At 36.5% G+C, this 11,040-nt stretch overlaps 1 protein-coding gene across 1 annotated transcript; it reads left to right on the forward strand.

Annotated features, from left to right (window-relative positions):
• The first annotated feature begins 10,380 nt into the window (after nucleotides 1–10,380).
• On the forward strand, nucleotides 10,381–10,785 carry LOC137619143 (uncharacterized). Its single transcript, XM_068349329.1, has one exon. The coding sequence runs from the start codon at nucleotides 10,381–10,383 to the stop codon at nucleotides 10,783–10,785; it is 405 nt and encodes a 134-aa protein (XP_068205430.1).
• The last annotated feature ends 255 nt before the right edge of the window (nucleotides 10,786–11,040 follow it).

The raw sequence follows: 11,040 nt of genomic DNA on the forward strand, positions 1-11,040 counted from the left end.
GTAAAAAATTCGCAAAATGAAGTTAATTTAAGCAATACATATAAAAAGTAATGAATATATTAGCATAAATATATAGTCTATTAATTTAGATACCACATCTTTGATATTGGATTCTTTTTTTGAAAAATTTCGTCTCAATTTGGGATATTTTTTTATTTTTCTCACTGGGCCTAACTAGAACAAAAGAAAGGTATTTTAGGAACAAACAAACGTTAATGATATAAAACACAATTTCATCACATTTTCCTCGTGCCACATAGGCCTACAAATTCCACCTCAAATAGTCAATCGTTTAACTGTCACAGGATAATTAAGGTCTTTTAATTAAGACCATCTTAATTAGTTTGTTACAACAATTAAGACCTGATCCACACGTAACTCCATTTACTCAACCATCACTAAATCCTGCTCCATTTTCATGACCCTCATTAACATATTCCTAATCTCTGTACGTCCTCCACAAAGGTCAGGTCAAAAAGGTCGCTTGTTTTCCTATTCTCTCTCTCACCACACCCATTTCATTTCTGTCAGAGGTCAATTAAGGTTGTGATGGAAAACAGAGGCAGCAGGAAAGTTCTGGACCTTTTTAAAATATGCTCAGATATTAGATAATTATATTAGCATTTGAAATTCAAATACACAATGGAACATTTTACTTTATTGCTCAGGCAGTATTGCCAAATCTACATTGATCTAATCATAAATTTATGAAATTAACCTGTGAATGTTTGAGATATTTAAAAGAAAAAATAATGTAAGTCGAGTCTAAACCAAAGGAAATATCAATAATTAATTTCTTTTGCGACTCATAATTTCCATCATCAAATCTTAATGAAATCTTATTGTTCAGTGATGTCATTGACTTGCGATCTTCTGAAGTATATGTAGGAGAACACTTATCGCCTTAGTCTCGCCTTCAGTATACAGAATTATCAGGAAGAGAGCTAATAGTCTCCTCCCTTCAAAAATAGTTTTCAGTTAGTCAAGGAACTATGGCTTTCCCCTTGCCCATGAACCGAATTGAAGAAATCCAGCCTTCCATAACTGAGGACCTAAAACTTTTAAATTCTAATTTTATGGTATTTTTCATCAATTTTTTATTTTAAGATAATTTTTCATGATAAATCATAATGTGTTTAATTTTTGAATGCTATTCTATTTTATTGAAATAAAATAGTCATTATCAATTATTATATCTATGCAGTTACTGTACTGATTCTCGAAGCAGCATTTCTGCAAAGTCAAGCAGGTTGACGTGTGCAATCAGAAAAATGTCTATTTTGGTTAATTTCTATTAAGGGAAGTTAGCAGGACACCGCAGGCCCTTATTCTTAACCCTATCAAAGCCAAGAGCTTCTCAACATGACTCGGAAATTAACACCAATTAACATGTTAGGAAATTAACATTAATTTGATTATTACTTTTTTCACTGTTAATGAAATCGTAGGCTAAATAGACTCATGGATTATTATACACCGAGAATTGAGACTTGAGGTTTCGTTTCCCAATTGTTCTTTAGTGGGAACCTTGAGCGAGGGTGTTATAGGAGAGAAAATGGGAGGATGGAAGAGGAGATTCTCGCTTTAATTATTGAGTCTTATTATGGGAAAAGACCTTACGACCTCTTCTCCTTTCAAAGATATCTTCGGAATTGATTTCATCAGTAGTTTCAGAATTCGAAGTGTTGTTGTTGTTGTTGTTGTTGTTGTTGTGGATTAAAGCCAACAGTTCTTGTTGGCACGGGCCATTCCCTTGGTCAGCCTGTAGATAACCTGTAAAGTTATATAAGTTTGGTTATCACATAAGAGGTAATTTGAAAAGTTTTCAGTAGTAGAGATAGTTGTGGACGGTAAGGATGACGGTGGTAGTAATAGAGTACCATCATTTCACGGATAGTGGTAGTTAGAAAGTTCGGGGTGTAAGGCCTTTGAATAGTAGGAGTTGTTGTTGTGGATTGAAGCTAAGAATTTTAAACCTGAGTTGCCTGGTTGGTTGGTTGGTGAAGATTGCCATGCCTGTAGCATGACACGGGCTCTTGTCCTGGACAGCCCGTAAGAGGATAGCAATCTGGAATGAGAACTCCAAAGGAGCAAAAATTGGTCTATTAAAAAGAAAATGTTGGATTTGAAAGAGTCTGGAACAGGGAAAAGGATGCAGGATGAGGGATAAAGGAGGGATTTGACAAGGGGCAGAAAGTAACCCGAAAAAGGGGACTCCTTTTTAGGTCCACGAAAGAAAAGTTTTAGTTAGAGAAAAAGTATTGATAGCAGCAAGTCCTAGTAAGTAGGAGAGGACTGGGAGAGGAGAGAAGGATTTTCAGTAGGAGAGAATAGGAGTAGGTCTAAGCAAAGAGCCTTATCCCTGCTCTGTGGCTGGAAACTAGAATTGTTGCAGGCGTTGCAGGAAGGTAGAGGTCGAGAATAAGGAAAGGACTCTAGTAAGGATCTGGAAGGCGATATGTATGAGGTCTTGCAAGGTGAGAGACTCAATTTTTTGAGCCAAGGTTTGGGAAGGGAATGAGGATGAGGGTCGTTGCTGGTCCTTATGAGGAGCAGTTGCAGGTCGGTGCTGGTCCTTATGAGGAGCAGTTACAGGTCGTTGCTGGTCCTTTTGAGGAGCAGTTGCAGATGCAGGTGCAGGAGCAGTAGCTGGCTGGCGCTGTCTTCTCTGGCAAGGAGTTCACTGGTCTTTCTGTGGTTGGATTGGAGATGGTTTCTTTTGGTTTAGAGAGGATGCATTCTTCATGGCTGCTATCCTCTTGAGACGTTCCGGGCAGCGCTTATTCCAGGCATGATATGGCCTGGAACAATTGGGGCACTTGGATGTAGTATGTCGTCCTTCTTTGTGGGCCTTAATGAACACTTCTGTGCAATGTCGCTAGCTGCAGACACCACAGATAATGGGGCCTCTGCATTCTTCTTTGTGATGTCCAAAACGTTGGCATCTATAGCTTCGAAGGGGCTCAGGTGTATATTCTTCGATGGGGAAAGTTCCCCAGACTCCTAGATCCAGTTTGGAAGGAACTGGACCGATGAAGGTGGCAATGAGACGTCGAACTGGAACGTCATCTTTGCTCATGTAGCGAACAGCACAGTCAATGTTGCTGCATGACGTTGCAATGGAGATAGGCATCGACACAGGAAACCTGGCGATGACAGCTTTCTTCCTGATAAAAGCAGGATCCAGCAGCATTAAAGTGGGGTCTTCCTGAAGGAATCTGGCTGTCTCAACGTCCTAAGGGTAGATGATAAGATCACCTTTCCTGTTAGGTCTTGCAGTGAGTTGCATGCCTGGCTTAGCAGCCATGGCAGCAACAGAGGCATAGGAGTGTTCGTTGTCCATATGTGAGAGCTGAAACTTCGGCAGAGGCCTCTTTGGCTGTGTAGCTGAGATGTTCTCTGCGATAGCAGAGGCTTCTTGCAGGAGTGTTTTAAGGAATCTGTGCAGTTGTAGTCCGTGGAGTGGGCCCCATGTTCGGTCTCCATGGCATTGGAGGATTCAGGCACGTAGGTTGAAGGGTTGACTGCTGTTGCACACGACTGTTGAGGAGTTGTAGGGACAGACAAGGACGAGTCTGTGCACTCAGTCCTTGGAGTCGCAATTGGCGATGGTAAGACTGGTACTGGCGCTGGTGAGGGATTTTCAGGAGTCTTCCTTCTCTTGGGAGGGGGTTTAGTCCCTTCCCTGGCAGCTGCCTGCACATTCGCGAGTTTGCTGTAGTTTTTAAGCTTGATAAAGGTGTCTTTGCACCCCTCACATCTCTCAAGACTGGTAAGTTGAAGCCTAATAATTCAAATTTTATTATTATTTTATAAAAAAAGTTCTCATTATGATGTATATTTACAAAAAATACTCATATTTCACTTAATTTTATTATAAAATTCAGTTTTATCAAAAAATTATTATTTTATGATATATATATATATATATATATATATATATATATATATATATATATATATATATATATATATATATATATATATATATATATATATATATATATATATATATATATATAAATACTCACTTTTGAGTCACGGGAGCAATGACCTTTGGTCTAAACAGGGAAGGATTGTTAGTAGAGATAAGAGCACTTATGAATAGAAGGGTTTAATTCTGCTCATGGGATGGCGAGGAAAGGGATTCAGGGTGGTGAGAAAGAGGGTTTGGCCTGGGAGGAAAGGAGGATTTGGATAAGGAATTTGGGAACTTTATAAAGGGAAGTGAACTTGGTGAGAAGTTGAGGGAATGTGAGGATCAGGTATTCAAAGGAGGTCTCTGGCGAGATATCTTCCTCTGGGGTTTGAGTGAAGCAGCTGGAACTGCACAGGCTTCTTTCAGAAGCTGCGGGAGGTAATGTGTGGATTTGCAGTCTAGATGGTGATGGTGGTTTTCTTTGGGGGTAAGGTAGCCAGGGCCTTTGAAGTGGATTCCTCTGTCTCCATGGCAGCGGAGAGGGGGCTAAATGCTATGAGTAAAGCTTGTGCAGTGGAGGATGGTGACTGATGTGTGGTAAAGGAATCTGAAGAGGGCAAGTTATGTTTTGTGGCAGGAGAGTTCAGAGAAAGCTGAGCTGTATTGGCAGCGGGTAGCTTGTGGTCATATATTTTGGTGGGCCCTTTTGAAATGTGTGTTGTACCAGTTAACTAAGAGGGCTAACTCATCACGGTAGTTGAAGTAACTTTTGCACATTTGGCAGTCACATCTGGATATATCTTTGCAGTAGTGTTCTTTACAATGGCGGGCTTGATAAGGGTACAATATCCCTACAAAATTGCTAAGGCCTGGAACAAACAGCGAGATCCTAACACTGATGGTGGGGAAGGACAGGAGCTAAACTGAAAATTTTGATAATCCAAGACAGTTGAGAGCTGTGAGAGCAGAGCTGAACTGAGACTATAGGAGAGATGCGTGTAGCTCATTATAAGTCATCACTCACTGGCGACTTGGTTCCTACTAATTGGCTCATGGACGATTACCTGTATCAGTTGATCTTACAGCATGCTCACTACCACTATCATCTGTTACTCATAGGCTAATTTGTATGGAGAAGGAAAGATACAAGTTACATTTTCTCTTTAATAGCTGTCATAATGGGAAGAGAAGCTAAAAAGTCTATTCTCCATTCAAAAGTAGTCATTTTAGATGTATACTGCAAGAAGCCTTAGTTATTCTGTCCAGCTCTCTTCCATCATCCCAGGGGAAACAAACAACACTAAGATGGAAGCACTACCTAAATTCTAGTTCATACCTGCAGAAAATACCACATCCTATGCTGGAATTGCTGCCCTGGCAGACTCAAAACCCAACATCCAGATTGCTGTAAGACCTTGGTGCAATGGTGAGCTAGTCATCACACCTAAGGAGCAAAGAAGTGTCTGCCTTCTACCAATGCATTGCTCCCCGGCTCTCCTGAATCCAACTAAGCAAAAGAAGACAGTCATCAGCTATCTGGCCACCAGTTCTCTAACATTCATCACCTCACTCAACTGCATTGTAGATGCAGAACACTGAATAAAAATCTCAAGGTTCCATTAAATAAAGTCATCGCTTCCTTCATAGGTCAAATCTCACATTTTCTGAACCTTGGAATATGGGGAACCTATCTCATCCAGGATTATACATTGGAGCCACTTCGGTATCTGCAGCTAAAATCACCTGACCACAGTCTATATTAACACCCACAATAAGGGCATAGGAATCCTTCCAAGATGTCCCAACTGAGCCCTCCAAAGTCCTATCCCTCATAAAAGTTCCAAAATCCCTTTAATCACCCAGTCAAATACTCCTTTCCCAAAAGTCTCACTTCCCAAGCCTAGAAAAGAGATAAGTTCTTCAGTTCTAACTGCTCCTCTCTCTCCTACTCATAATTCTTCCAATTCCTCTTCCAATCTCTTCTACTCACTTTGACTCGCTGCTATAAAACTTTCTCTACCACTATGGTTCCTCCTTTTGGATCCATGAGGAGCCTGGTTTTTGTAGTGCCAGAAGCCTGCATTGGTTGGCCCTGTATAAGAGAAATTGATATCCTCCAGTCACGCTCTTCCAGCAACTGCAAAAATAAAGTGTGCTCTCTTTGCGTGCCTCTTGCTTAGCCAGTCAAAACTACTCAATGGTACTATTACTGCTGGTCTAATATCTGCTCCAGGCAATCTGCTAAGAACTAACCACCCATTGAAATACTACTGCTTGAGAGTTATTGGGTCCTTTGACTGGCCAGACAGTACTACATTGGATTCCTTTCTAGGATTGCAGCTAATTTTCCTTTGACTACACATTCACCGAATATTCTGACCTATTCTCTCCACATTCTTCTCTGTCCTCATACTCATGACAACGTTAAGATTACCTAACTGTTCTTCACTCAAGGGGTTATCTAATTTCTGTAATTGTTCACTGTCTACTTGCTTCTGGGTAAAGGTAGAAGACACTCTTTGGCTATGGTAAGCAGTTTTTCTGGGAGAAGAACACTCCAAAATCCAACCATCATTCTCTAGTCTTGGTTAGTGCCATAGCCTCTGTACCATGGTCTTCCACTATCTTAGGGTAGAGTTCTCTTGCTTAAGGGTACACTAGGGCACGTTGTTCTATCTTGTTTCTCTTCCTATTTTGAAGTTTTCATTCTATGTATAAAAGATTTACTTCAATGCTTATTCTAGTTGTTCAATGCTTTTTATAGTGTATGTATTTTCTTGTTTCCTTTCGTCGCTGGGCTAATTTCCCTGTTGGAGCCCTTAGGCTTATAATATCTTGCTTTTCCAAATAAGGTTATATCTTCGGTAGTAATGATGATGATATTAACTGCCAAAAGTCTCTATCTACTATTTATGGCAGAATTGTGTTCTCTCTGGGCCGCCATGTTGAGTGGGTGGAGATACTGAGCAATAAATAGCCTGTGGGCAACAATTGCCAAAGTAATCAAATAGGGTGGATACAAACATAGGAACGAACTTTTTTTGTAGATTATAGCCAACAGTTCTCTTTGGAACGGGCCATTCCGATGGTCGACACAAGCTGCTCTGAGACATTTTACATCAATAAACAACTTAGAAAAATAAATGTTACCTTTTCTTCTGTTTTACCAAAGAAAAAATGTAAACCATGATATAGGAGGTGGCTGGATTTAGCCTAAATGGCTGTTCTTATGATTGCATATATAATAACAAAAAGGTTTAGTTGTGATTCTCCATAAAAGATCATTTCGTGGCCCAGTCGGGATACTAAAGTATCCTTTGGAGACTCTTTGACAAAGTCCCTAGATTATTACGACGCTGATAACAATGGATAAAAAATAGAGTCATTTCAGTTTTTCTTATACTTTAATGTTTGGCTTTAATCTTTTTCGTACAAAAAGTCAATATACTCTTTTTATTGTACTATGTATTATAATATCAAGAATAGTCAATATACTTCTGAATATTGATTTGAACAGTAAACATTTTATCAGTTTGAAATAATATTTATAAACTCAAAAAAAAAAAAAAAAAAAAAAAAAAAAGCCAAAAGCTCGAAGGTCTAATAACATGTTCAAGAGTCAACATTATGAATAACCCCACTTGGGTTATTCATCTTCACAAACTTGATTAATGGGTTATTCAAGAGGACCCTGAGGTTATTCATCTTTACAAGGTAGTTACAGGGTCATTCAGATTACAAGGTAATTATCTGTTGTTTCTGTTTTACAAGTGTTCATAGACATTTTCTATACCTAAGAGGTAGCTATTAATTGTTTTCGCTTGTTTTAGTAGGGTTAGTCATTAGCATTGCCTTTTTTATTCAAGTTCTATTTCCGTTAATGCAAAAAAGCAGGAAAGATTTCATTAGAAATAAAGGACAAGAAGTGTAACAACTCGAAATAGATCGTGCTATTTATCAAAATATTGATAAACCTATATTGGTAGGAAATCCTCTTCCAATTACTTGGGATATTCTAAAAAGGCGACAAAGACAGAAATTGATTGTCGAAAGTTTTCGAGGAAGTAACTAGAATTACAAGGTAGATCATGTTAAGAATTTCAGTATTAATAGTGAGGTCAAAAGAAAAGTCAGGACTGACGGGAGAGAATATTTAGACAGTAGAGTAATAGAGGCTCACAAAGCTATGAATTCCGGAAGTGGCTATTTTGTAAGAATTGCTCACAGAATTATTAATGAAATCTCGACTGGGGCTAAGAAGAAGAATCCTAGTGAACATCAACCAAATGATAAAGAAATTAAACCTGCAGTCATCGTTAAATCTTTTATCTCTACATTTACTAAATATGATATTATGGACAACTCAACGATGTCAAAGAAGAATGATGAACTAGATATTCATAACCTTCTTGAATAACATGGATAAGGATGTAGAGTTTCACGAATAAGCCTACTATTGCACGAGCGTATAAATGTGCATCTCAATACTATCTGTTACCTTTTCACAGAGAGAGAGAGAGAGAGAGAGAGAGAGAGAGAGAGAGAGAGAGAGAGAGAGAGAGACGCCATGGTCGTTTTTAATACAAAGAGAATCTTGTTTTTACAAGTAACAATAATAATAGTAGTAGTTATGATAAAAGTAGTTGTAAAAGTAGTTACGATAGTAACAGTAGTAGTTATAGTTGTAGTGATAACTAGTTATGATAGTAATAGTAGTAATTATAGTAGTAGTGATAACAGTAGTTAAGATAGTAACACTAGTAGCTATGATAGAAGTGATAACAGTAGTTATGATAGTGATAGTAGGAGTTATAGTAGTATTGATAACAGTAGTTATGATAGTAATAGTAGTAGTGAATACAGTTATGAGTAGATATGTTGGTGTGGTACTGTTATAAACACACATTAGTGTTTTATCTCATGTCTCTTCAATGTGGTATATATTTGTTGGACTTGTAGGTTATTTCTTCTGAATAAGTCTATGTAAGTTAACTTTAAAACAGTTTATTAGTAGCTCCATCACAGGTGTATGGATGGGTTGGTCGGATGACCATCCCGTATGACAAGTGAAGATAGAACTGACAAAAATATAAGTTTTGGTGATAACGTCGTATGAGTTATCTCAGCATTTATTACAAATATGATTACACAAGATTACTACCGGAACCCATCTGTTTCCGTGCAGAGACTAAGAGGTCAACTGTTTCTCACAGATGCTTGTATTGTTGACGTTATATACAAAATGTTACCTATGCAATTATTTAGCTTGGTCTTACTTTCATATCCTGTTATGACTTGACGTTCACACTCCATTTCCCTATGATCCATTGGGTCATAGGTTTATTAATGTATTTGTATATCACAGATATACTAGTGGTGAAAACAGTGTTTATGATAGTAATAATAGTAGATATAGTAGTAGTGGTGATAATAATTATGATAATAATAGTTGTAGTGATAACAGTATTTATGATAGTAACAGTTGTAGTGATAACAGTAGTTATGATAGTAATACTAGTAGTTATAGTAGTGGTGGTAACAGTAGTTATGATATTGATATTAGTAGTTAAAGTAGTAGTGATGACAGTAGCTATGATAGAGTAGTAGTTGTGATAACAGTAGTCATGATAGTATTAGTAGTAGTTAAAGTAGTAGTGATAATAGTATTTATGATGGTAATGATACTAGTAGTTATAATAGTAGTGATAACAGTAGTTATGAAAGTAAAAGTGATAACAGCATTTATGAGAGTAATAGTAGTAGTAGTTATAGTAGTAGTGATAGCAGTAGTTATAATAGTGATAATAGTAGTTAGAGTAGTTGTGATAACTCGTTATGATACTAATAGTAATAGCGATGACAGTAGTTATGACTATTATAATAGTAGTTATAGTAGTAGTAATAACAGTAGTTATGATAGTAATAGAAGGACTTATAATAGTAGTGCTAGCAGAGTTTATGAGAGTAATAATAGTAGTGATAACAGTAGTTATGACTGTAATAGTAGTAGTAATAACAGCAGTTTTGATAGTGATAAAAGTAGTGGTTATTTTAGCAGTGATAACAGTAGTTATGACAGTAATAGTAGTAGTGATAGCAACAATAGCAGTTATATTAGAAATGATAACAGTAGTTATGATAGTAATGATTATAGTAGTAATGATGACTAGTTATGATAGTATTAGCAGTAATTATAGTAGTAGTGATAATAGTAGTTTTGATAGTAATAGTAGTAGTGATAACAGTATTTATGGTAGTGATAATAGTAGTTATCATGTAGCGATAACATTAGTTATGATATTATAGTTGTAGTGATAACAGTAGTTATGATAGTAATAGTAGTAGATAGAGTAGTAATGACAACATTAGTTATGATAGTATTAGTAGTAGTAGTTATAGTAGTAGTGATAATATGTATAGTAGTTATAATAGTAGTTATAGTAGTAGTGATAACATTAGTTATGACAAGTAATAGTAGTAGTGATAACGGCAATTATGATAGTAATGGTAGTAGTGGTTATAGTAATAGTGATACCACTAGTTATGAAAGTCATAACAGTATTGATAATAGTAGTTATGACAGTAATAATTGTAGTGATAACAATAGTAGTATTTATAGTAGTAGTGATAACAGTAGCTATGATAGTAATAGTCGTAGTTATTGTAGTAGTAATAACAGTAGTTTTGTAAGTAAAAGTAGTTGTGATAACAGTAGTTATAATAGTAATAGTAGTAGTTATATTAGTAGTGATAACAGTAATTATGATAGTAATAGTAGTAGTTATAGTAATAGTGATAACAGTTGTTATGATAGTAGTTATAGTAGTAGTGATAACAGTAGTTATGATAGTAATAGTAATAGTTAAAGAAGTAGTGATAACAGTAGTTATGATAGCAATAGTAGTAGTTATAGTAGTAGTGATAACAGTAGTTATGATAGTAATAGTAGTAGTTATATTAGTAGTGATAGCAATTATCATGATAGTAATAGTAGTAGTGATAACAGTAGTTATGACAGTAATAGTAGAAGTTATAGTATTATTGATAACAGTAGTTATGACAGTAATAGTAGAAGTTATAGTATTATTGATAACAGTAGTTATGATAATAATAGTAGTGGG

This window comes from Palaemon carinicauda, chromosome 25, assembly GCF_036898095.1.
Source record: "Palaemon carinicauda isolate YSFRI2023 chromosome 25, ASM3689809v2, whole genome shotgun sequence".
Classification (NCBI taxonomy): domain Eukaryota; kingdom Metazoa; phylum Arthropoda; class Malacostraca; order Decapoda; family Palaemonidae; genus Palaemon; species Palaemon carinicauda.